At 45.4% G+C, this 27,419-nt stretch overlaps 2 protein-coding genes across 2 annotated transcripts; both read left to right on the top strand.

Annotated features, from left to right (window-relative positions):
• The first annotated feature begins 2,808 nt into the window (after positions 1 to 2,808).
• On the top strand, positions 2,809 to 6,594 carry LOC122467623. The gene has a single exon (XM_043554067.1). It carries the CDS (start codon positions 4,143 to 4,145, stop codon positions 5,334 to 5,336), a length of 1,194 nt encoding a protein of 397 aa, XP_043410002.1. The 5' UTR covers positions 2,809 to 4,142; the 3' UTR covers positions 5,337 to 6,594.
• On the top strand, positions 5,673 to 7,445 carry LOC122467622. The gene has a single exon (XM_043554066.1). The coding sequence runs from the start codon at positions 5,814 to 5,816 to the stop codon at positions 7,056 to 7,058; it is 1,245 nt and encodes a 414-aa protein (XP_043410001.1). The 5' UTR covers positions 5,673 to 5,813; the 3' UTR covers positions 7,059 to 7,445.
• The last annotated feature ends 19,974 nt before the right edge of the window (positions 7,446 to 27,419 follow it).

Consider the following 27,419-nt stretch of genomic DNA (forward strand, 5'->3'; position numbering starts at 1 on the left):
CATGATTCCAAGGTCATGGCATTAAGCCCCATGTCAGGCTCTGCACTGAGCATGAGGCCTGCTTAAGATTCTCTCTCTTTCCCCCTCTGCCCCTGGCCCCAACTTGCACACACACTCTCTCTTTCTCTCTCTCTAAAAGAAAAAGCCTTCTAATGGGGTGCCTGGCTGGCTCATTTGGTAGAGCATGTGACTCTTGATCTCAGGGGTTGTGAGTTCAAGCCTCATGTTGGGCAGAGAGATTCGTTGAAAAAAAAAAAAAAAAAAGGAAAACAACCACCCACCTTCTCTTGACTCACAGCTATTGATTCTTTTTCCTCTTTGCTCCTTGTTTACATTAAAATTCCTACAAAGACCAATCTGTACCTATTGTTTCTAATTACTCTCTTTTCATTCTCCTTTTGAAATAAACTCTTATCTGGAAAAATTCAAAAATTCAAAAATGAACAAAAATACAGAGAATTGTAGAGTATGCATCACCCAGATTCATCATAAGCTCATAGTCAGTCTTGGTTCATCCACACCCCATCCCAGCACACACTCCCACTGTGTATTTGAAACAAATCTCAAACGTTGTATCCCTTCACCAATAATTATTTTAGCATATCTTTAGAAGATAAGATTTTTTAACCTAACTATAATGCCACAAATCTTGAAAATAATACCTTAAAACCTAAAACATCATGTGATAAAATAGCACAATATCATAGTGCCTTAAAATTAACAATAATTTCTTGGGGCAGCTGGGTGACTCCGTTGGTTAACCGTCTGACTTCGGCTCAGGTCATGATCTCCTGGTCTGTGTGTTCGAGCCCCACATCAGGCTCTGTGCTGACAGCTCAGAGCCTGGAACTTGTTTCAGATTCTGTGTCTCCCTCTTTCTCTGCCCCTCCCCTGCTCACACTCTGTCTCTCTCTCAAAAATAAATAAATATTAAATTTTTTTTAAATCAACAATAATTTCTTAATATAATTAAATATTGAATCAGGGTTCAAATTCCCAGCTGTCTCATAAATAATAGCACATTTTTGTTTGCTTGTTTGAGTCAGGATGTTAAAATGCACATATATTGCATTTGGTTGCTATGAACCTTAAATTTATTTTAATTTAGAGATCCCTCCACCACCCTCTTTTTTTTTTTTTTTAATTTATTTATAGAAGAAATTAGGTCACTTGAGTTTCCTAGAGTCTGGATTTTGTGATCACATCCCCTTGATATTTTGCTTAACCTGTTCTTATCTCTATTTTTTCTGTAACTTGGTAGTTGGCAGGTAGACCTGGTGACTTGATCAGATTTGAAAAGAACAGTTTTAAATCCAAATGACAGCTCTGCCTTAGTTTAAAGCTAAAGTTCTCTTTTCTGCTTATTATGGATCTTTGATAAAAAATACAATTGCTGAGTAGTCTGTCTTGCTTGCTGTTTGCTACGAGCGTTGTGAACCCTTTCCTGAATGTAACTCACTATGTAATAGAGTAAGTTGTGAAACTTCCTACATGTAGTCTGGTATGTAATAGAATAAGTGATTGTACATGAACTAACCGGCATTTCTCGCTTCTGTAAACCTGCTTGCTCAACACATTCCTCCTCTACCCCCTTTCCCCTTTCCCCTTTTTCCTCCCGCCACAAGTAACGGACAAAGCCTTCCCGCCAAAGAACAGACAAAGGATGCCCAATCAGAGAACGACAAATGACCTTACTTTAAAACCAACTAATCAGGCCCCTCATATTTTGAAACCTCCCCTGTGCTCTTTGTCCCTGTCCATAAAAACGCTGTACCAACCCTGATCGAGGCCTCTTAGCGTCACCGGCGACGAGTGCGCGGAGGTCCAGGTTCGAACCTGCAATAAACGACCCTTGCCGCTTGGCTTTGACTTACGACTCTGGTGGTCTTTTGTGGGAGGCTTCAGAACTTCGGGCATTACATTTGGAGGTCCCACCCAGATCTCCCCCGAGCCCACCAGACTTCTGGTCAACGGGTCGTATCTGATTCCGATCGGTAAGTAAGCCGGCTCTAACGTTCTTCCTTTTCTCTGATCTGTATTTCTTCTCTGAAGAACCGGTTCTATCTGGAAGCTGGCGTGACCCTGGCGGACGCGCTATAGGGCACCCAGGCCGGGGTCAGTTGGAGATGTCCACTGACATCTGGGGGCCTTCTTGGCCCATCTGGGGGCCTTCTTGGCCCATCTGGGGACCTTCTTGGTCCATCGGGGGGCTTCATTGGCCCATCAGGGCTCTTTTCTGTGGGCCACCCACGCCCAATGCGCTTCCGAGTTAACCACTTTCACTTTCTCTACGGACTTCCAGTTTCTCTGTATAAATTAGTCCAGAGTGCTAAGAAACATCTCTAGGCGCCTGAAAAACCAGTAGGCATGCCCGTTGTTACCTGTGTTCTGATGTGATGTGTGTCTGTGTGTCTGTCTGTTAAATCGACTGGAATGATTGTTGGGAGTCAGGGGCACACGCCTGACTTACCCTATGTGTAGTCCCACGGCGTAAGCTACGGGATTCGAGTGGGCTCTAACCTGATTTCCGCGGTGATCCTCATAAGGCTTAAGGTGGTCAAAATTTTTTGATCCAAGCAGGGGGTTTATACCTTCCCGCCTATGCTAAGAGGTACCTAAGTTCCCGCGAGGGAGCGGATGGGCGAGTATGCGAGTACTTCCGTGTCAGTCTAAATGTATTGTCACCCCTGGGGCCTTGTAATTATCGCCATCCTAATCATAATTTTCTCTGTGGGGCTGGCCGAAATGGCACCAGAAAGTTGGAACCACTGCGAGAGATTCCTGTTAGTTATTGTTTTTCTTTTTGAGTCTGATGCTTTATTGGAATTAAGTGTTTTCTCCGCTGATCAGAATTAATTATCCCATTCTTTGTTCCTCTCTCCTTCTTCCTTAGCTCCCTGCGGCTTTCCCTCCCGCCCTTCCGCCCGGGGCCCAGCCAGGCCGCCGGGGGGTCTCACCCTCGGAAGTGGCCTGCGCGAACTCTTCCACCGCTAGTCTCAGCCGCTTTCAGGGCCGCCTCCGTGCCGCCCCCTGGCCAGCGGCAACCCCCCCCCCCCCGCGCCCCCTTCTCTTCTCCACTTCCTCAGAATCATAACATGGGCCAAACACAGAGCACCCCCCTCTCCCTCCTCCTCACCAATTTCAAAGATGTAAGAGCTAGAGGACACAGCTTAAGCCTAGACATTCGCAAAAGGAAGTTGATCACCTATTGCCGCTCTGAATGGCCCACCTTTGGGGTCAATTGGCCTACAGAGGGAACCTTCTGCCTCCCTGTGGTCCTTAAAGTAAAATAAAAAATTTTCCTACCAGGGAAAGAAGGTCACCCGGATCAGATTCCCTATATTCTGGTGTGGCAAGATTTAGTGGAAAATCCACCTCCTTGGATGGCCTCTTTCTTAACAGCAGGGTCATGCCAAATCCTAGCGGCTAAACCTATCAACTCTCCCAAGCCGCCAACTCCAACTGCACCCCCTGTTCTCCTCGACAGCCAAGATTTACTTTCCCTTGACCCTCCCCCTTACCAGATTCCCCCCCTTATTCCTCAAGCTGCCCCCATCCCTGCCCCCGACCCTATTCCCCCTGCGCCAGCAGAACCTCCCTTAGCCCAGCCAATAGAAGAACTAGAAAATAGGGAAGCTCAACCCGCGCCCATGCCTAGTGGGGGCGAAGTCCAAGGGCCAGCTGGACGCACCGGTAGGCGGGCCCCACATGAGCCAGGACTCCTTCTTCCTGACTCCACCGTAGCTTTACCCTTACGGGAAATAGGGCCTCCCGATGATACGGGGAACCCCCGACTTCAATACTGGCCCTTCTCCACCAGTGACCTATATAACTGGAAAACCCAGAATGCCCAATTTTCTGATAACCCTAAAGATTTAATAGCTCTCCTGGACAGCATTATGTTTACCCACCAACCCACCTGGGATGATTGTCAGCAGCTCCTCCGAATCCTTTTCACCACCGAGGAGTGAGAGAGAATTCAATTGGAAGCAAGAAAGCTGGTTCCTGGAGACGATGGCCAACCCACTGCTAACCTTGATCTCATTAATGCAGCTTTTCCCTTGACTCGACCCCCACAGGATGGCTAGGACTACAACACGGCAGAAGGTAGGGGGCGGCTACGCATTTATCGCCAGACTCTAATGGCGGGTCTCCGGGCTGCTGCACGCAAGCCCACTAATTTGGCTAAGGTATATGCAGTAATACAAGGTAAGACAGAGAGCCCTGCCACTTATTTAGAAAGATTAATGGAAACCTTCAGACAGTATACCCCCATGAACCCCGAGGCCCCCGAAAATCAAGCTACTGTTGTAATGGCCTTTGTAAATCAGGCAGCCACTGATATTAAAAAGAAACTCCAGAAACTAGAGGACCTGGAGGGAAAACAGATTCAGGACTTACTCCGCATTGCCCAGCGTGTCTATAATAATAGAGAGACTCCAGAGGACAGGCAACTTAAAGCTACCGAGAAAATGACCAAAGTCCTGGCCGCTGTTGTCCAAAATCCCCTGGATAAACAAAAGCCCCTAGATAAGGACCAATGTGCCTATTGCAAAGAAAAAGGCCATTGGGCCCGAGAATGCCCTAAAAAGAAAAAGCCACGTCATGATCAAAAACCGTGGCAGCCAAAAACCACACCCGCCCTCTTCACTCAAGATGCAGAAAAGGGGGGACGGGGTTCGGATCCCCTCCCCGAACCTAGGGTAACGCTACAAGTGGAGGGGAACGCAGTTCAATTCCTAGTCGACACAGGGGCACAACATTCGGTCTTGATCAGACCCCATGGAAAAATTTCTGAAAAATCTTCCTGGGTCCAAGGGGCTACCGGAATAAAAAAAATATCCCTGGACCACCCAGAGGACTGTGGACCTAGGAAATGGAAAGGTCACCCATTCCTTCCTAGTCATACCCGACAGCCCATGCCCCTTATTAGGAAGAGACTCACTAAAGTGGGGGCCCAGATTCATTTTACGCCAGGGGGCCCCCAAGTGACTGGCCCTCACAACCAACCCATGACCGTACTTACTCTAAGATTAGAAGATGAATATCGACTCCATCAGGAGCCACCCTCACAAAGTCAAAACATAGAGCCCTGGCTCCAGCAGTTTCCAGAAGCATGGGCTGAAACCGGGGGTATGGGGTTGGCTAAACATCGCCCAGCTCTATTCATAGTGCTGAAACCGGGGGCAGATCCAGTTCGGGTCCGACAATACGCGATGTCAATGGAGGCCAGAAATGGCATCACACCACATATCCGTCGCCTCCTAGACTTAGGCATCTTGCGTCCCTGCCATTCAGCCTGGAACACCCCCCTGCTGCCTGTACAAAAAACCTAACAGTGCGGACTACCGTCCAGTACAAGATCTAAGAGAAGTTAACCGCCGAGTCATGGACATACACCGAACAGTGCCCAGCCCCTATACCCTCCTAAGTGCCCTCAGCCCAGAAAGATAATGGTATACTGTCCTTGATTTAAAAGATGCTTTTTTCAGCCTGCCTCTGGCCCCCAAAAGCCAAGAGCTCTTCGCCTTCGAGTGGTCTGACCCTGAGAGGGGCATAAATGGGCAACTCACCTGGACCCGGCTCCCCCAAGGATTTAAAAACTCACCCACCTTGTTCGATGAGGCACTTCACGAGGATCTGGGTCCGAGGTAACTTACTTGGGGTACCTGTTAAGAGAAGGCCAGCAGTGGCTCACTGATGCACGGAAGGAAACCGTCCTCCGCATCCCCCGACCCACAACGCGAAGGCAGGTGAGAGAATTCCTGGGATCGGCCGGGTTCTGCCGCTTGTGGATACCTCGGTTCGCCGAGATGGCTAAGCCTCTTTACCTGGTCACCCGAGAACAGGCGCCCTTTGAGTGGACAGAGGAAACTGAGCAGGCTTTCCAGCAAATTAAACTCGCCCTGTTGTCAGCGCCAGCCTTAGGGCTCCTCAATGTCTCCAAACCCTTTCATCTCTTCGTAGATGAAAACAAGGGGGTAGCCAAAGCAGTGCTGACGCAACTCCTTGGTCCATGGCCCAGGCCCATTGCCTATCTTTCAAAAAGACTAGACCCAGTAGCGGCTGGCTGGCCCCCTTGCCTCCGTATGATCGCTGCTACAGCTCTAATGGTAAAGGATGCTGATAAGTTAACTATGGGACAAGAGTTACATGTTACAACCCCTCATGCCATCGAGGGAGTCCTCAAACAACCCCCTGACCAATGGATAAGTAACGCCCAACTGGTTCACTACCAGGGACTATTATTAAATCCCCTCAGAATCATTTATGCTCCCCCCCCCCCCCCCCCCCGAACACTAAACCCTGCCTCCCTGTTACCAGACCCGGACTTGGATACCCCCCTCCATGACTGCGCTGAGATATTGGCACAGGTTCATGGAGTTCGGGAAGATTTACAGGATCACCCGCTACCAGACGCCGAGGTTACCTGGTTCACTGACGGCAGCAGCTTTGTACATCAGGGTCAAAGGTACGCGGGGGCAGCAGTCACAACTGAAACTGAGACTGTTTGGGCGGAGCCTTTGCCAGCTGGCACCTCTACCCAACGGGCTGAACTTGTGGCCTTAACCAAGGCACTGACTTTGGGAAAAGGCAAGAGACTAAACGTGTATACCGATAGCAGATATGCTTTTGCTACGGCCCACATACATGGAGCTATATACAGAGAGAGGGGACTGTTAACTGCAGAGGGGAAAACTATCAAAAACAAAGAAGAAATATTGGCTCTTTTAAAGGCACTCTGGCTGCCTAAACGACTAGCCATCATACATTGCCCAGGCCACCAAAAACCGATCACACCGGTGGCCAGAGGAAATAATTTGGCTGACCAGGTGGCCCAAGAGGCGGCCTTACAGGTGGACGGTGCTTTAATGACCACCCTACCAGACCCTGGTTCAGCTAGTTTACCAGAAAATCCCGCCTACACTGAAGAAGACCTAAACTGGATCCAAAAATTACCTTTAGCTCAGTGCCTTAACGGCTGGTGGAGAGCAGCAGACTGTAGCATAATCCTCCCAGAAGAAATGGGAAATAAAGTCTTATCCAAGATGCACTGAGCCACTCATATGGGCACAAGAAAAATGCAAGACTTAATAAGACATGCTAGGATCACCATTAGAGACTCCAGGACAAAAATTGAACAGATAGTTACTAGCTGTAAAGCTTGCCAACTAACTAATGCCACCAACCACGGGAAAAACCCTGGCTCCAGAACCCACGGAACCAGGCCGGGAGCCTATTGGGAAGTAGACTTCACCGAGGTAAAGCCTGGAAAATATGGATATAAATATTTGCTAGTGTTTATGGATACCTTTTCAGGATGGACAGAGGCCTTCCCGACCAAACATGAGACTGAGCAGGTAGTAGCAAAGAAAATGTTGGAAGACATCATGCCCAGGTAAGGATTCCCTACCCTAATAGGATCAGACAATGGACCAGCGTTCGTTTCAAAGGTAATACAAGGGATAGCACAGTTTATTGGGGCCGATTGGAAACTACATTGTGCATATAGACCCCAAAGCTCAGGACAGGTAGAAAGAATGAATAGAACCCTAAAAGAGACCCTAACCAAATTGACCATGGAGACTGGCGCTAACTGGGTAGTCTTACTCCCCTACGCTCTGTTCAGGGTGCGGAACTCCCCTTACAAGCTGGGATTAACCCCCTTTGAAATCATGTATGGAGTTTCCCCCCCCCAATAATTCCCAACCTACAGTCTAATGTGTTAACTGAATTTGATGATCATAAACTTCTTATTTCCTTGAGGGAACTCCAGCACACCCACCAGGAAGTTTGGTCCAGATTGAGAGCCATTTATGAGAACGGGCCCCCTCCTGAGCCGCATCACTACCGACCCGGAGATTGGGTGTACGTGCGGAGACACAAGCAAGAGACCCTCCAACCACGGTGGAAGGGACCTTACATTGTGATCCTGACTATGTCCACCGCTCTCAAAGTCGACGAGATTGCTGCCTGGATCCATTACACCCACGTCCGACCAGCTGATCCCTTTGCAGTTCGAGAAGACTTCATCCCGGAAGCCAACACTGCCTGGACAGTTGACCAGAGTAAGACCCATCCTTTAAAATTAACTCTGTGCCGAAGACCCAGGCCGGCTCCTGACCCATAATGACAAAAGGAACATTCATCAGCATACTCCTACTCACTTCCTACGGACTGATAAGTATTGCGGGCAACCCTCATATACTCTATACCTTAACGTGGGAAATTACTAATTTAGAAACTCATGAAGTCTATAATACCACCACAAAACCAGATACCCCTTAAATTCTTGGTGGCCCGACCTATTTTTCAACCTAGAGGATGTAGCTGTCTCCATGGGATTACTCCCCAGCATACCTGGGGAACGAGGAGCTCTAAGGCAGAAGGGATTCTATGCATGCCCAGGGTTCGGACAGAACGCTGACACCACATGTGGAGGAATTTTAAAGTACTACTGTAAGTCCTGGAGTTGCATCACTTCCAATGATGGGAACTCCAAATGGAAAGTAAACCCCCATTATATTGACATTTGCTAGCCCCTGCCCCAAACGCAAGCTAGCAGGTCAATATTTTGGAACAGGTCCCTGTAACCTTATCTGCATTAAATTTCTAGAAGACGGGAAAAAAGATACTAGATGAACCACTGGGCTTAATTGGGGAATCTATTTATATCGGGGACCACCCTACTATGCAACTGTTATTCAGATAAAACTGAAGGCAGAACCCAAGACTCTACCAACCCTAGTAGGGCCAAACCAACTGGTAGGGCCCCCGAATAAGCCTGACCCTACCCAACGGCCCACAGATAAGAGCGCTAATCCTCCCAATTCTCCGACCACTCAAGCAGTCCCTATAGTCAGGACTACTTCAAAAAAATAAAACCCCTTCCCACAACCCCTCCGTTAACCCTGGGGGTTCGTCAAAAATTCAATCCCCATTTAAAAATGACCCCTTAGGGGCACCTGGGTGGCGCAGTCGGTTGAGCGTCCGACTTCAGCCAGGTCACAATCTCGCGGTCCGTGAGTTCGAGCCCCGAGTCAGGCTCTGGGCTGATGGCTCAGAGCCTGGAGCCTGTTTCCGATTCTGTGTCTCCCTCTCTCTCTGCCCCTCCCCCGTTCATGCTCGGTCTCTCTCTGTCCCAAAAATAAATAAACGTTGAAAAAAAAAATTAAAAAAAAAAATGACCCCTTATGGGCAATGATAAATTCCACTTACCAGGCTTTAAACCATACTAACCCTAAGGAGACAGAAGCTTGTTGGCTATGCTATTCTATACAACCTCCATTTAACGAATCAGTAGCAATAGTAGGAAACTATAGCACCGCAAACAACTCAGACTCTTGCGATTGGGGACCGAGAAGACCCGGCCTCACACTACCAGTACTTACAGGAAATGGGACATGTATAGGAACAGTGCCAACAAAATATAGCCTCTTATGCATAAATAACAGAAGTATATTCAATACTTCAGAAAATTGGATTATTCCACCAGATAACTCATGGTGGCTTTGTTCTCATGCGGGATTAACTCCTTGCCTCTATAAAGATATGTTCAATCAGTCAGAATTCTGTGTAATGGTAATTGTGTTCCCAAAAATCATATACCACACAACTGAGTATGTAGACCAGATGTGGATAGCACCCAAAAGAGTGACTAAGAGAGAACTCATTACTGCAGGGGCTCTAACTCTGGCCACCATATTTGGACTCGGGGCCATCGCAACCGGGACAGGGATCTCTGCCTTAACAATACAAAACAAGGGATTTAGTATACTTAGGGAAGCGGTTGACAGAGATATAGAAAAAATAGAGACTGCCATCACTTCGCTTGAAAAGTCCCTAACCTCCCTCTCAGAAGTAGTTTTCCAAAACAGGAGAGGATTAGACCTGCTGTTCCTACAGCAAGGTGGTCTCTGTGCAGCACTAGGAGAAGAGTGTTGCTTCTATGCTGACCACACAGGAATAGTAAGAGATTCTATGGCCAAGGTCCGAGAAGGGCTAAATAAACGAAAAAAAGAAAGAGAACAGGAGGCAGGATGGTTTGAATCCTGGTTCAATACGTCCCCTTGGTTAACTACCCTGCTCTCCGCTTTACTCGGGCCTCTGGCCATTCTACTTCTCGCTCTCACATTAGGCCCCTGCATCATAAACAAAATTATTAATTTTGTCCAAGACAGGTTCAATGCTATACAATTAATGGTCTTACGAACTCAATACCAACCGCTCGAGACATTACAAATAGAAAACTAAAGATCCAAGATTGGCTCTTTAGGCACAAGAAAAAGGGGGGAATGAAAAGAACAGCTTTAAATCCAAATGACAGCCCTGCCTTAGTTTAAAGCTAAAGTTCTCTTTTCTGCTTATTATGGATCTTTGATAAAAAATACAATTGCTGAGTAGTCTGTTTTGCTTGCTGTTTGCTACGAGCGTTGTGAACCCTTTCCTGAATGTAACTCACTATGTAATAGAGTAAGTTGTGAAACTTCCTACATGTAGTCTGGTATGTAATAGAATAAGTGATTGTACATGAACTAACCGGCATTTCTCGCTTCTGTAAACCTGCTTGCTCAACACATTCCTCCTCTACCCCCTTTCCCCTTTCCCCTTTTTCCTCCCGCCACAAGTAACGGACAAAGCCTTCCCGCCAAAGAACAGACAAAGGATGCCCAATCAGAGAACGACAAATGACCTTACTTTAAAACCAACTAATCAGGCCCCTCATATTTTGAAACCTCCCCTGTGCTCTTTGTCCCTGTCCATAAAAACGCTGTACCAACCCTGATCGAGGCCTTTTAGTGTCACCGGCGACGAGTGCGCGGAGGTCCAGGTTCGAACCTGCAATAAACGACCCTTGCTGCTTGGCTTTGACTTACGACTCTGGTGGTCTTTTGTGGGAGGCTTCGGAACTTCGGGCATTACAAGATTCAAGTTTAGATGTTAGGTAAGTAGAGTTCAGAGATAGGGCAATGATCTCATATCGGGGGACCACGATGTCTAGCTATCTCTTTCTCACTTTGTCTCTCTTTTGCAATCTTTGGTGATCATTATCTTTGTGGGTATTTTCAATGGTTACATTGTTCCTTCTCCATTTAACAATGAGAATACTTTTATAAAGAGAAATTTCCTCTCATCGACTATTTGGCTATCCTGATATACAGTTTACATAGAAAAGGCAGGGGGCACCTGGGTGGCTCAGTCAATTAAGCATCTGACTTCGGCTCAGGTCATGATCTCACTGTTCATGAGCTTGAGTCCTGCGTTAGGCTCTGTGCTGACAGCTCAGAGCCTGAAGCCTGCTTCAGATTCTGTGTTTCCCTCTTTCTCTGCCCCTCCCTGGCTTGTACTCTGTCTCTGTCTCTCAAAAATAAATGCACGTTAAAAAATTTTTTTAAAAAAAGAAAAGGCAGGTCACATTTGATTCCTTTTGTTTTCATCTGTTTGTTTTCAAAACAGTGAATTGTTTCCTTAGTATCCTTCAAAGCTGAATTTTGAAACTGTGGGAGCCTTTTTTTTTTAATGTTTATTTATTTATTTTTGAGAGAGAGAGAGAGAGAGAGAGAGAGAGAGAGACCAGGAGCAGGGGAGGGGCAGAGAGAGAATCCCAAGCAGGCTCCACGCTGTCAGTGCAGAGGCTGATGTGGGGCTCAGACTCACAAACTGTGAGATCATGACCTGAGCTGAAATCAAGAGTCCAACATTTAACTGACTGAGCTACCCAGGTGCCCCTAAAATTTGGGGAGTTTTTATGGTGTCATTACAAACTCCTGGACTTAAACATATTTTACATGCTTCCACTCATTTTTATTGACAGAAATTCCATTTCTAATCTATCATATTGTCAAAGATCAAAGTTTGAAAACACACAAAGGCTGTGCAAAATGGTGCAATCTCTATGGACAGCAGTTTGGCAATATTTAACAAATTATAAAACGTACATTTCCCTTGACCCAACATTTTACCTTTAAGAGCGTAACCTATAGATACACACACGTGCACAAAGTGATCATGTACAAAGATATGAATTGCAGCCTTGCTTACTTTAGCCAAAATTTGGAAAGAGATATTTGTACACCCATGTTCATAGCAACGTTATCCACAGTAGCCGCAAGGTGGAAGTAACACAAATGTTCCTGGATGGGTGAATGGATAAGGAACATGTGGCATATATACATACAGTGGAAAGTTGTTCGATATTAACAAGGAAGAACATTCTCACACATGCCACCACGTAGATGATCCTTAAGAACATTATGCTAAGTGACACAGCCAGTCACAAAAAGACAAATGCAATACGACTTCAGTCAAACTCATGGAAACAGAAAGCAGGACGGTGGTTGCCATGCCTGGCAGGAGGAAAAAATGGAAGAAAGGTAGTGTTTGATGAGTATGGAGTTCCAGTTTTGCAAGATGAAAAACGTCCGGGCCTCATCGCACAGTGCTTGCTCCCACAGCACACACACTAAAATTGGAGACACTGGTTGCACAACATGAATGTGTTATACCACTACTGAGCTGTACAATTAAAATGGTTAAGATGGTAAATGTCATGTGATACGGTGTTTCCAATTACAAATTAAAAACTTTTTTCCACCATTTAAAAATGTAAAGAAAACTTTATGGTTTAAATTATTAGCATGAATTTTACCATTCTTTGTATTGTGCTGTGCCAGTTTTGGGGTTTTTTGTTGTTGTTTTATGTTTTTTTGGTGGGGGAGCAAGTCAGCAAGAGAGAGAATCCCACAGAAGTGGGGCTTGTGTTCACTGGAAGCGGGGCTCCAGCTCACCCCATAGGGACTCGGGCTCAGGAACGGTGAGATCATGACCTGAGCCGAAGTCCGGTGCTTAACCACCTGAGCCACCCAGGTGCCCCTGTGTAGTGCCAGTTGTAGATGCAAATATCATAGTATTTAATTCGCATGTGGAATCAGAAATTGCACAATTTTCATGGTGTGGCTTATCTCTAGGGAGTGCCGTGAGCAGTCCAGAAGAGACAAACACAAGAAAACCTGAGGCAGGTTGGGGAGGGGGAAGACCCCCCCACCACCACCCCCGCCTCACCTTCCCCCTAAGCTCAAAGCCAGACTAGGGCATGCTTTCTTTTCCAGCCCAGACCTGCATGCTCCCGCCAGCCGCCAATGACGGTGCCACACCCTGGCCGAGTCTGGAGAGAGTCCGGCCAGTTGTCTCCCCTTCCTAAGGCCCGCTGCCCAAACCAGGCAGGCAGCCAACTCCCAACGGTACCGTCACCTCCGTGGGGTGCCAGTTGCGCTCCGTCCCTGGGTAGGAATACGGACAAGAGACCCGGCGCTGCCAGCCCCGGGAATGGATGGCCCCCACTGCACCCCGCCCTGCCCCTCCCCACGACCCTGCCCAGGACCCTTCGCCCTTGGCGAAGGTGGCAGCAGTCACAGATCAGGGCTACCGCTATGGCCACAAACCATGAAGCTGGCTCTATGCAGGGATCACAAGCATTGGTGGCAGAATCTCAAGTAGTGCTGTCCAGTGGAAATAACAGTATGAGCTACATAGTACGTCATTTCAAAATTTCTAGTAACCACATGAAAACGTAAAAGGAGGGGCGACTGGGTGGCTCAGTCCGTTGAGCCACCGACTTCGGCTCAGGTCATGATCTCGCAGTTCACGAGTTCGAGCCCTGCTCTATGCTGACAGCTCAGAGCCTTGGATTCTGTGTCTCCCTCTCCCCACTGCCCGCCTCGCTCACGTGCTCTCTTTCCTTCTCTCTCAAAAATAAACAAACATAAAAAAAGTAAAAGGAAACAGATGAAATTAATTTCAATAGTACATTTTACTTAACATATCTAAAACATAATAATTTCCGCAGGTAATCACTATGAACAATTATTAACAGGCACTCAACTTTTTTTTTTTTATACCAAGTCCTCAAACTTCAGAGCTATTTTGCACTTAGGGCACGTTGCATTCCAAGCACTCAACTGCCACATGTGTGGCCAGTGGCTAATGTAGTGGACAGAGCAGGTCTGGAGAATGAAAACAGAAGTAGGAGGTGGCTGGGGTACCATGTGTGCTGTTGCCCCTGGTGGCATAACATTGGCCGCTGAAACAAACATCTACCAACATTTGTCAGTTACATCACATGAAGAAGCTGTGAGGCACCGGCATTCCTGTGAGTGTTTTCGATGACCATTACGTTGCTATTTTAACACTGTTAATGAAAATTTAAATATCCCTGTATATAACAGTGCCATCCGGAAATTCATTACACAGTGGTTCTAATGCCAGTACTGAGAAACATAGCCGCCGATCAATAAACATAGAAGGGGCAGTTAGATGTGTCAGTTGCCATGAAGGAGGCCAAGTAGCTGATCTCATGCTCCATATTGTTAATTTAGGGATGAACGCCTTGGGAAGTATGGGAAAATTCTGAGAAATCAAAATCAACATTCAAGCAGACACACTTTTAACTTTGCAAAAACGGTTACATAACCAGGCAAAAAGAAAGGAAAACACAAAACCTGGCCACCTCGCCTCAAGACGCTAGCCAGAGTTCTGTGCACCTGCGCTATCCCGGTTGTGCGTGTAAACACTCTGAGAATCACCCTGTAGGGTAGTTGCCGCAAGAACGCTGCCTTGAGGTAGTGTTTCCGTCTTCACCAGCCTTCTCCTTTTAGGAGGTACTTCACTGACGGACTAGCCTGTCATGTAGTGGTGAAAGAGGGTAACTACAGGCCACTCTATAAAAAGCTTCATGTCTAGTATTTGATACATCAAAAGAGTAAATGCAGCATAAAATAAACTCCTGGAGACCCACTGTTCAAGTGAAGAACATTATCTCTTGATGCATCCACCTGTACGCCTCTTTCCTATCTTGCCCTGCCTCCTAACCAGAGGTAACACTAGCTTGAATTTTATGTTGACCATTTTTTTTTAATTTTTAAAAATATGTAGCTTTATGATATGTGTATGCATCCCTAAACAAAATATTTTTTAGTTTACTTGTTTGAGCTTTATAAATGTGGAAACATGACTTTATTTTTTTTTAAGTAATAAACTTATTTTGTAAGTAATAAACTTATTTATTTTGAGGCAGGGGGAAGGGCAGAAAGGGAGGGATAGAGAGAATCCCAAGTAGGTTCCACACTGTCAGCAAAGAGCCCAGTGTGGGGCTTGAACCCACAAATCATGAGATCAGGACCTGAGCTGAAATCAAGAGTCAGACACTCAACTGACTTAGTCACCCAGGCGCCTCTGTGGTATCATGACTGTATGTAGTTTTCTGCAACTTGCCTTCTTCATACATTGTATTTGACCAGGTTATGTATGTAGCTGTAGTTCATTTCACTATATGAATATATCGCTTTTTGATTTATACATTCTCCTGTCAGTGGCCATTTGGTGGTCTCCAATTGTTTTGCTGTTGTAAACAGTACGGCAATGAATATTCTTATGCATGTGCAAGAATCTCTGTGTCATATATTTAGTTCAACTTTACAAAATATTGCCAAAGTGTCTCTCACAGTTGTACCAATGTACAATTCTAAGAGTTAATTCAAATAATCTAATTTGTGGATTCTTTTAGTTTGCTACGTATGCAATACATTAGCCGCAAATAATGACCGTATTATTTCCGTCTTTCTCCTTATATCTGTCCTATACTTGCCCTATTGAGCAGATGTCTTGTTCTGCTCTAAAAGGAACAGTAGCTTTCAATGATTCACTATTAAGAGTAATGACTATTGTAGGCTTTTTTAGAAAAGACAACCTTTGAATGTTAGGAAGTTTCGTTTTATTCCTGTTTTACTAAGAGCTTTTTGCATGATTGGATGTTGACTTTTACTGAACGCCTTTACTACATCCACTGGGATAGATAATCATATAACTTTTCCTTTAAGCCATTAACGTGGTGAATTAAAGTCACGAGTTTTTAGGTTAAATCATCCTAATATTCTTGGGATAAATCCAGCTTAGTCATGATGAATTATCTTTATCATACACTGGTGGACTTGATTTGCTAATATTTTGTTTATAACATTTCCGTCTATGTTCAGGAGGGATTCTGGTCCGTTATTTTCTTTCTCATACAGTCCTTCATTGATTCTATTTCAAGGTTGTACTAACCTCATTTGAGTTGGGGAGTATTGCTTCTTTTGATAGTCTTTGTAAGAGTTGTTATAAAATTAGAGTAATTTATCCTATGAAAACCTGCTAGGAATTGCCTAAAAACCAGCTAAGCTGCTGCTGCTGCTGCTGCTGCTTCTGCTTCTTCTTCTTTTTAAAGCTGCTGATTCAATTTCTTTAATACCATTGGAAACTCAGCTTCTCTTGTTACTTCTTTGACAAATTATATTTTTCTAGAATTGTTTCCCTTTCGGGGTGCCTGGCTGCCCAGTAGGAGAAGTGTGCAACTCTTGATCTCGGAGTTGTGAGTTCGAGCCCCATGTTGGGCATAGAGATTACTGAAATAAATAAAACTTAAAAAAAATAAAATATAGAAATGTTTCCCTTTCTAGTAAGTTTTCGAATTCACTGATCCAATGTTATCCGTGATATGTTCATCTTATGTTTTTAACTTCGTCTGTATTTGTCGCTTTCTTCTGTTCTTTATTTCAATTACTGCCTACTTTTGCATGCTACTACCCTCTTTCTGACTGAATCTTTCCAGAGGGTCTATTTTACCTGGCATTGGCTTATTGATCATCTCTATTGTACATTTGCTGTCCCTGGCATTAATTTTTGCTCTTATCTTTATTTTTTCCTTGTGCTTTGAGTTTATTCTACTGGGGTTTTTTTTTCTTTTCTCTTTTCCTCTTTCCTTTCTTTTCTTATTCAGAAAGAGAGAGTGCGCATTGGTGGGGGGAGCAGCAGAGTGAGGAGAAGAGCGAGAACTCCAAGAAGGCTCTGCATGGACAGTGCAGAGCCCAACACAGGGCTCAAACCCATGAACCGGGAGATCATGACCTGAGCCGAAATCAAGAGTCAGATGCTCAACTGACTGAACCACCCAGGTGCCCCTCCTCTTTCCTTTCTTTCCCTTCCTCTCCTCTTTCCTCTAGCTCACTATTTTTCAGGGTTTTTTTTTTCCTAATGTAAGTATCTAAAACTATAAATTTCCCTATGCTTACCATTTTTGCCACATCTACCAGTTTTGATATGTAGAATTTTTATCACATATCATATTGTTGTCTCTATGCAATGTTCAATTTCCATGATGAATTCTTACTTGACTCATAAATTATTTAGAGGTGCACTTTCTAATTAATTTCCAAAACTGGGGGGAGGGGTGTCACTTTTCTTTCTGTTGCAGACTTCTAGTTTAATTGCATAACATAGATCTATGATCATAGGTCATAAAATGTGGTTTATGTAAGCCACATGACTTGAATGTGTTGAAACTACCTTTATGGTCTTTTATGTGGTCAATTTTTAGAAATGTTCCGTGTGGCAGTGCCTGGGTGGCTCAGTTGGCTAAATGTCCGACTTCAGCTCAGGTCACGATCTCACGGTTCGTGAGTTCTAGCCCTGGTTGTCAGCACAGAGCCTGGAGCCTACTTCAGATTCTGTGTCTCCCTGTCTCTCTGCACCCCTTACCCTGTCTCTCTCTGTCTCTCTCTCTCTCTCTCTCAAAAATAAATAAAAACATTTTTTAAAAATTAAGAAATGTTCCGTGTGTACTTGAAAATAATGTCTATTCCTTGATGCATGGATGCAGAGTAATTTGTAAACATCCACTAAGTTGGGCTGCTTGGCTATGTTACTCAAATCTTTCCTGACCTATCAATAATTGAAAGCATTGTACTGAAATCTCCCACTCTGTTAGCGGATTACTCAATTTCTCTCCATAGTTTTATAAATTTTTATTTTATATATTTGGGTGCTATTTTAATAGGTACCCACAACTTTAGAACTGTTATATCTTCCTAATGATGTAAACCTTTTATCGTCATAATGATAAAAGGCCCTAGTAATACTTTTTGCCTTATATTCCATTTTGTCTAAAATCAATATAATTACACCTGCTATCTTTTACTTAGTATATGGCTGGTATATCTTTTTCAGTCATTTATCTTCATCCTTTCTGTGTCCTTTGACTTTAAGTGTGTCTAAGTTTGTTTGTTTGTTTAGGTGAGTTATATGCCCAATGTGGGGCTTGAACTCACAACCCTGGGATCAAGAGTCATATGCTGTACCCATTGAGTCAGCCAGGCACCCCTAGGTGTGTCTAAATTTTTTTAAGTGTAGGTCTGAGAATCAGTCTTTTAATAGGTGGTTTAGTCTACTTATACTTCCAGTGGTTACTGATGGTATTTTCATTTCTACCATCATTTTACTTTCTATTTGTTCTTTTCTAAACTTTTCTGCCCCCCCCCCTTTTTTTTTCTGCTAAATTGAGCTGTTGGGTTTTTTTCTTTCTTATTCTGTCTTCTCCTCTACTGGTGTGGAAGTGATACTTTCTCTGGGTTTAGTGATTACCCTTGAAATTTTACCATGCACGTTTAACAAAGTCTGAAGTAAATCAGTCCCTGAGCCTTCTCAGGAAAAATACAAGTTCACTGACTCTCATCATCCTCCCCTCCCCTCCCCTCACCTATGAATCATTATTATCCAGCCTTTGTTCCTGTCCTTTGTCAAGCCCACATATCATACACCATCATCATCTTTCATTATATTTATGCAGACAGTGCTTGTTTGCAATTATCTACATGTTTACTAATTTCTTTGCTCACAATTTCTTCTTGCATTTTTAGACCTTCCTTCTGGGATCATTTTCCTTCTTCCTGAAGTACATCTTCTAGATGTACTTGTTTTAGAGAAAAGTCTGTTCATAGTAAAATTCTCAGTTTTTTTTCCTAAAAATATCCCTGGTACACCTTCATGTTTCTATTTCACACTCATTCTTGAAAGGTAATTGTGCTGGGTACACAATTCTGGGTTGATGGTTATTTTCCATCTTCTTGTACTTTGAAGATGTTTTTCTGTCTTATAAATTCATGTTCCTGTTGCCATCTTAATTGTTGTTTCTTTGTAGTTAATTTATCTTTCCTCTCTAGCTGCTTTTAAGATCTTTGCCTGTAGTGTTCTGTGGTTTCTCTACAATATGTCCAGGTATGGGTTTCTTTCTTCTTTTTTTTTTTTTAAACCTATTTGATGTATGTGTTTCTTCTGTCCATAGGTTCACATCTTTCATCAGTTCTGGAAATTTGTAGTCATTATTAGCTTTTCAAATACTGCTTCTCCTTTACTCTCCCTTTTCTCTTCTTCTGGCATCCTGACTGGATATTTTTTAGACCTCCTCATTCCATCCTCCCTTCTCTTAACCCTTCCTTCGTATTTCTCATCTCCTTGACTCCGTGTGTGGCATTCGAGGTAATTTTCTCAGATATGTCAGTTCATTAATTCACTATTCTGCTGTTTAATCTGTTGTTGAGCCTATCCACTGAATTTTTAATATCAACAATTAAATTCCATTTGCTTCTTTTTTGGAGATGTCTAGACATTTGCAATAGTCTCTTTACCTTGCTTATTTTTTTTTTAATGACAGTCTTATTGAGATATAATTCACAAACCATAAGATTCATCCTTTGGGATGAATTCATTGTGGGTTTTTTTATTTTTAATTTTTTTATGTTTATTTATTTCTTAAGAGAGATAAAGAGAGAGAGAAAGAAAGCACAAGCAGAGGAGGGGCAGAGAGAGAGACAGAGGACCCAAAGTGGACTCCACGCTGACAGCAGCGAGCCTGATGTAGGGCTCAGCCTCACAAACCGTGAGATCATCACCTGAGCTGAAGTCAGTCTCTTAATCAACTGAGCCAACCAGGCGCCCTCATTCTGTGTGTGTGTGTGTGTGTGTGTGTGTGTGTGTGTGTGTTTTAATTTTAATGTTTATTTATTTTGGAGAGAGAAAGGAAGCGAGCACGAGCAGGAGAACGGCAGAGAGAGAGGAGGACAGAGGATCCAGAGCAGGCTCTGGGCTGACAGAAGAAAGCCCTATGCGGGGCTCCAACTCATGCACCATGAGGTCGTGACCTGAGCTGAAGTAGGACACTTAACCGACTAAGCCACCCAGGTGCCCCCAATTCATTGGTGTTTAATACAGTCACAGAAGTTGTGATACTATTACCACCATCTACTTCTAGAATATTTCTGTCACCCCAAGAAAGAAATCCCATGCCTGATTGGCAGTCACTACAAATTTCCCTCCACCCCCTCCCCCGGAAACCACTAATCTATTTTCTGTCTCTATAGAGTTGCCTATACTGGACATTCTATAATGTTCCTAAGGTTCACCTATGTTGTAGCAAGTATCAGTACTTCATTCCTTCTTGTGCTGAATAACAGTCCATTATATGAATATACCACATGTTGTTTATTTATTTACTAACTAAATTGACGGAAATGTAGTCGATGGAAATCTGGGCTGCTTCTGCTTTGGGCTATTATGAGGAATGCTGATACGAGCATTCATTTACCAGTTTTTGTGTGGATGTATATTTTCATACTATAAGACATACAAAAACCTAGAGGGCTGAGGGAATGTACCCAAGGAACACAAATTTTGAAGGGGGGCACCCGTCCCGAAGCTGAGGTTCAGACCTCACTAAAGAAGATGTGGTTGCAGCCCACTGGATGGCAGAGAAGACTGCAAGGTGGCTTGGGTCACAGCCTGTCCTCAGTCTCTGGAAAGGCAAGAAGTAACCTCCTGGGACACAGATGAGCTTCTCTCAGGGGACAGGTAGACAGGCACACAGGTGCACAGAAGCAGTGTGGGTACCGTGGCTGGATGGAGGCCCAGAGCATCTATTATCCATGTGAGAGGGCCACAGGAAGGTGATCACCAGGCTGGACAGGGGCTACAAGTTCACTGAGACTGTGCATTCTGGGACACCACACCACTGGAAGTCCTCTCATCAAGACTACCCTCCAAAGGTATAGCTCCAGAACCAGCAGAAGCCCCTTCCTCCCCTAATGTCTTTCCAGCGCCCCCTACTGAAAAAAACTTATCATGCTCATTGTAAGGTAATCTGTCTCAAGGAATGTTGCCCATTATCCTACAGGAGGTGTTGGTAACTGAATTTGGAGCTGACGGTCCATAAATTCATGATTGGCACACCAAGTACCTAAGTTTTGAATACAGGGAAAAAGAAGTTTATATGACCATTGGATCGGTAAGGGAAGTAAAAAGAAAGGGGACTTCAACTGTAACTTCCCTCTGTAGCTCCCACGTGAGTGGCTCTCAAGGTTTGCTCTGAGGCCACTCTAATCTCAGGAGCCTCTTGAAAGCACCTGCCCACTCTTTCCAGCTGCCACACATTGCTGGGGATTCTCAAGCACACCCAGAAGCTGACGTGAGCTCACGTCTGCCCATAAAGTCAGTCTGCAACACCTCTGGAGAACTGTGCCCTCTCCCTTTCACCTGCCTTCCCAGCCTCTCACAAGGGCCTCTGGAATGCCACAGGGCAGAGGGTTCTGGGAAATGTAGTTTCTGCTTCTCCGTGCCACAGAGAAGACCTCAGAAGGTGGAGACAGTGACAAGACACAATCCCTTAGAGACCTGAGCTAAAGCAGAGTCTTGAGTCAGATCCCCCACATTGACACTCGTCCAAGGGAGGCTTCCCAGTAACCGCTGAAATGGGCATTTGCCCTCAGGGTCACCCACCCTTCCCTTTGCTTTCCAGTCAGGCTCCCCTACTGATCTCAAGTCCGGGATGTTTGGTTTGATTGATTTTAGTGCTGAGGGACCTTGCAGATTTCCCCTACTCTCTGCATAGCCAACAATACATTAAAAGTTTTTGGGTTCCCCCACTCCCCAGGATCCAGTTGGTTTTTAGGGAGGGAGCCCTTCAGAGAATCTAGTGCATCACACTGCCAAAAGCAGATGATCCAGGCTACTTTTTAAAAGGATAATTCTAACTCTGAACCCTCCTTTAAAGTCAGTGGAGTACTTTTGATGCCATTGCTGGCAACAGAAAAAAAAACTAAGAAAGAAGTGATTCAAACTTGTGGCTGTTTCCCAGAGGCCTTTGAGGATCTGATGAAAGGAAAAAATATATCCTCAACACATGTTGCGTACAATTTCAGGTGGTTTAAAGACCCCTGATGCGCATTCTCGGACCCTAGTCACGGAGAGTAAGAACCTGACCAAAGAGAAATAAGGTCCCATACAAAAATCTCGGCCCAGCTTTTATAAAGAGGACAAAGCCATTGAGATTTTTCTCCCAATGCCTTTCTAAACACAAATAAAAGCATCCATTGAATCATCTGTCAAGGAGCAATGACAATCCCCATGGAGTGGTTGGGCAGGGACAGTAAGGTTGCAAAAAGTATTAGTTCCGTATACACTATCCGGGTACAGCCCAACAAATGTTTATTGACTGGGTAACTGAGAACTGGTTGTGGTTAATGGGATCCAGCTTTGTCTGCTGGGTCCATTTAGAATTATGACTTGCCCATTGTTCAATGGGGGATCCTGTAGCCAAACAAATGAATAGTTAATTGGAAGTCAGGCAACTAGGGCTTTTTGCTTTAGGTGGAAACTTAATTCCCAGACAATCCATACATTATGTATAGACTGCCTTGACCTGCTTCTACGCTTGGCACTCAAGCCAGGGCCCAGCACAGGAAGATCATGGAAGGGGGGTGGGGATGAGAGCGAGGGTGGGGGTGAGTGACCCAATTTAGAGCTTCCCTCTCACACTGCAGGGATGAGGAACCTCCAGGCCATGGGAGTTGAACACACAACACTTGATTGATCATTAGGATGATATCGCTGTGGTTGCCTCTCCTACAGTCCCGAAGGTAATCTTTCGGAACTCCTATGCGAAGCAGAGTTCAGCTGCTTTCAGAAAGAGTTTGCAGTTTCTTATAAAGTGAATTAGGCATTTACAGTATGACCCAGCCGTGCCATTTACCAAAGAGGTACTTATCTAAAGAAATGAAACATTTGTCCACGCAAAGACTTGTACCTGAATGTTCCTGGCAGCTTTATCATGATAGCCCCACACTGGAAACAGTTCAAACGTCCTTCAACTGGAACACGGATTAAAAAAACTGTGGTACATCCAGACAATAGAATTCTGTTCCATAATAAAAACAACGGAACTCTTGATATATATGATATGAATGAACCTCAAAAGCATCATACTAAAGCTAGATGATTTATATTTATATGGAATTTAAGAAAAGACAAAATTATATGGGCACCTGGGTGGCTCAGTTGGTTAAGCGACTGACCCTTGGTTTCAGCTCATGTCACGATCTCACAGCTCATGGGTTCGAGCCCCACATTAGGCTCTGCACTAACGGCACACAGCCTGCTTGGGATTCTGTCTCCCTCTCTCTGTATCCCTCCCCCACTTGCTCTCTCTCTTTCTAAAAATAAACAAATAAGCATAAGAAAAGAAAAGACAAAACTATAATGACATAAAGAAGGTCAGTGGTTTTCAGGGGTTGGGGGTGGCAGGAGGGAGTGACTACAAAGGGGCACAAGGGAATTTTCTGAGATGATGTGATTATTCTGTATCATGACCATGGTGGTGGTTACATGAAAACATACACTTACAAATCGCATTGAATTGTGCTTAAAATGCAAGAATTTCATTGTGTGTAAATTGTACCTCAATAAAGCTGATTTAAAAAAAAAATTAGGTGGGGGCATCTGGGTGGCTCAGTCAGTTGAGCGTCTGACTTTCGCTCAGTCATGATCTGGCTGTTCGTGGGTTCGAGCCCTGTGTTGGGCTCTGTGCTGACAGCATGGAATTGGCTTCAGATTCTCTCTCTCTCTCTGCCCCTTCCTCATGCTCTCTCTCAAATATATTTTTTATTTTTTTAATGTTTATTTATTTATTTTTGAGAGAGACAGACAGAGAAAGAGAGCTGGGGAGGGGCAGAGAGAGAGGGGAGACAGAGAATCCCACAGGTTCAAAGCCCAGAAAGGAATTCAGGTCCTTCCTATGATGTGGAACAGGCTACCGAACCCCCCTGGTGGGGCTCAAGGGGACCCAGAAGTCCTTCAGATGACTGAGCTTCTGGTCTTAGCTTCCTCTGGATATAAGCACCGCCTTCCCAGAGCTTCCCACCCAAGAAACATATTTCTTGCCACCAGCGTGATTATCACAAGTTGTCCACCTTCTACCACCTTCATTTGGCCTCCCACAGACCTTGGAAAGCAGCTGTGGTGATCACCCCCATTCTGTAGGTGAAGAAACCGAGACTCAGAGAGCTTGGGTGGCTGTTCCAGGATCACATAGCCCTGAATCCACCCAGAAGGGGCCAGATCCTACCTAAGTCTTCTCTCTTCAAAGCCCTCACTTTCGGCAGCACATGGTCCACTTGGCGAATGGCTCGCCTACTTTTTTTTTTTAATGTTTTTTATTTTTGAGAGAGAAAGAGACAGCACGAGTGGGGGAGGGGCAGAGAGAGAGAGAGAGAGAAAGAGAGAGAGGGAGGGAGACACAGAATCTGAAACAGTCTCTAGGCTCTAAGCCGTCAGCACAGAGCACGATGCGGGGCACAATGCGGGGCTCGAACTCACAAGCCATGAGATCATGACCTGAGTCAGATGCTTAACTGCCTGAGCTACCCAGGTTCCCCTCGCCTAGTTTTAAAGGTCAGGCCTATGAAGATACATTGAAAAGTCAAAATATTCAGGGTACCTGACTGGCTTAGTTGGTGGAGAATGTGATTCTTGATCTCGGGGTCATGAATTTGAGCCCCACATTGGGCAGGGAGATTACTTTAAAACAACTTTTTTTAACTTAAAAAAAAAGAAAAGAAAAAGAAAGCCAAGATTTTCTAAAGACTAATAGCTCTGGGTCTCTGTAACATTCATGTAGGTGATTAAATTTCAAAGTCTGACAACACAAAGTTCAGGGCTAACAGTTCTTAAACCATTTTTTAAATATTTAATTAATTAATTATGTATGTATGTATGTATTGAGAGAGAGAGAGAGAGAGAGAGAGAGAGAGACACAGAGAGAGAGAGAATCCCAAGCAGGTTCCCTGCAGCCAGAACAGAGCCTCATGTGGGGCTCGAACCCACGAACCAGGAGATCATGACCTGAGCGGAAACCATAGGTCGGACGACTAACCAATTGAGCCACCCAGGCACCCCTCAGAAATTCTTAAATAGACTTAAAAGAAAGAGTGCTGGCTTAGAGTGTGGAGACAGGACGCAGGTCTGCCTTTGCTTCTAACTTGCTGTGTGACTTTAGACTTCAGTTGCCTTAGCTGCTGAGTGACAGAAATAGATGAGATCAAAGGCTCGCCAGAGAGCCCTGTGTGGTGCCTGGGTCATCACCTTGGAAACCGTATCGGGGGCAAAGGGATGGCACCCGGGGCCCTGTTTCTCTTCACTCAGAGTGGCTCCACTTGTATCCGCTTTCTACCCCGGGCCCCCTTGCCAGATGCTGCCTTAGCCCAGGTTCCCTAGAAGCAGAGCTCGAGGCAGGATATGTGTGTGTGCTGCCACTGGGAGAGGGATGCAGCCAGGGAAGCTGCAGTGAGGAAAAGGGGGCGAGACAGACGAGGACAGAGAGCTTTGCCGAGCTGGCCGCCATGAGCATCAACTATGCTAGATCCGGTGGGACCTTCTCTAAAGAGGCTCTGTGAAGCTTAGGACAGTTCATCCAGAAAGAGGAAGCAAAGATTTCTCTGCCAAACCCTGTTTCTTGTCAGTCAAAGTTTCACTCCGTGGAGTGTCCGACACCCCTGAACTTCTGAAAGCAGAAGTTCGGACGGGGTGTGGGTGCAGTTGGCTTGTGCTGGAATGAAACAGGTGGCAAGCACCTGGAAGACAGGTGTGGCTGAGGGGACCTTAGGTGACGCACCAGAAAGTAACCGATATGGCAGTAATTGAAAAAGAGTGAGAACATCTGCTACATAAAAGTTGAAGCCACTGGGCTGGACAATCCCAAAGGACCTTCCCAGCTAAAAAGTTCATTGGGACATGTTTCAGTGGAATGGCAGCTCAAAGGGCTGAGACCATCCACCCTTCTTGGGTGAAGGAACCATGTCCCCAGAGAGTTGCAAGCAAGATCCTTGGAAACGTGTGCCACTCAGTGCCCAAGGGTTGATGCCAACTTTGCTCTGCCCCTCGGCCCCCAAATGTCCATGCAATTTGAGAGCACATGAAGATGATGTTCTTAGAATCCTGATGGGACAGGAAAGAGAGGGACTGATAATCCCTCCAGGCTGGGGCGGGGGGGGGGGGGCGGGTTTCATCATGTTCATTCAGAAAGGCCTGGCCCCCCGTCAGCCTGGGATCCCTTCCACTCAGGGGGCAGCTGCCGGCTCCAGACGGGAGATAGATTTGTGGGTATTTAAGGGATTGGAGGATTAAATGGGCCAGAGAAGCTTCCTCCACACAGCCTCATCCTCTAATGGCTGGAAGCCCAACCCTGGGTGTTATTAAACTGATATTACATCACAGGCACTTCATACCCCTTCCTTTGAAGCCAGGCTTGCAAAGCCAGCAGGGAATAAGAGATTGGGGTCAGAGCTGGCACATACATAGATCAATCTGTAGGAGGAAGATCAGACTCACCAAAATTAAATCTGGGATCCAGTCTGAGCATTGTCATTGGCTGACCCTGGGGATGCTACTTCGGCTCAGGACACTGGCTTTCTCTGCTGCGAAACAGGGACACTGCCAACTCTGCTCATGACCTGGTGAGGAGCAAATGAGAGAAGAAAAGCTATAAAGCCAACCTGCCCTTTAGTGGGGCTGCGGTGGGCGCCAGAGTGTGGCCTGTGGGCTGCTGGCGCCCAGGATGGGACTGATGGAAAGTGACCCCGGGGCAGGCACCAATCACAGCCAGGATAGGACATGGGCTCTGATCAAAACAAGAAGGAATAAAAACTCGGTAAGTCTCCCAGCAGAAAAGACAGGAAGGAAAATGGAACTGAAACAGGCACAGCTGGGATCCCTCAGGTCACACAGGACACATTAGGTCCAGGGGCAGACTGCAGTAAAGAAGCAACCCACCAGTGCCAGGTTCTAGGCCAAGTGCTCCACGTGCACTACTCCACTTAATGATCACACCCCGCGATGCAGTAGATGCAACAGGATTCTCCTTGTTGCAGATGAGTAAACTGAGGCTGGGACCGGTTGAAGAATTCACCCAAGTGTCACAGCAAGTTAGGAACAGTACCGGGATTGAAACCCAGGCCATCTGCTCGCAGACTGTTCTTGGGATCTGCCCTTTGTTCTTTCTTCTCACAGGGACGCCGTCTCCCCAGGCGGCCTCTTGGGTTCTGACTGTCATCTGTATTCCTCGGACTCGCAAGTCAGTCTGCCATGCTCCCAGATCTGGCCTGAGCTCCAGATCCACAGGACCAACAGCCTTCCCGACCCACCTCAAGCATGCGTCCAAGGAAGAAGTCTCACTTACCCTAAACCTGCTCCAACCCACTTCCCAGAGGGCATCTCCACCATCCACC

This window comes from Prionailurus bengalensis, chromosome B3 (assembly GCF_016509475.1).
Source record: "Prionailurus bengalensis isolate Pbe53 chromosome B3, Fcat_Pben_1.1_paternal_pri, whole genome shotgun sequence".
In the NCBI taxonomy this organism is placed as follows: Eukaryota; Metazoa; Chordata; class Mammalia; order Carnivora; family Felidae; genus Prionailurus; species Prionailurus bengalensis.

Excerpts from the sequence above, each read along its gene's own strand:
- LOC122467623 (XM_043554067.1), top strand. The coding sequence starts at position 4,143 with ATGGCGGGTCTCCGGGCTGCTGCACGCAAGCCCACTAATTTGGCTAAG.
- LOC122467622 (XM_043554066.1), top strand. The coding sequence starts at position 5,814 with ATGGCTAAGCCTCTTTACCTGGTCACCCGAGAACAGGCGCCCTTTGAG.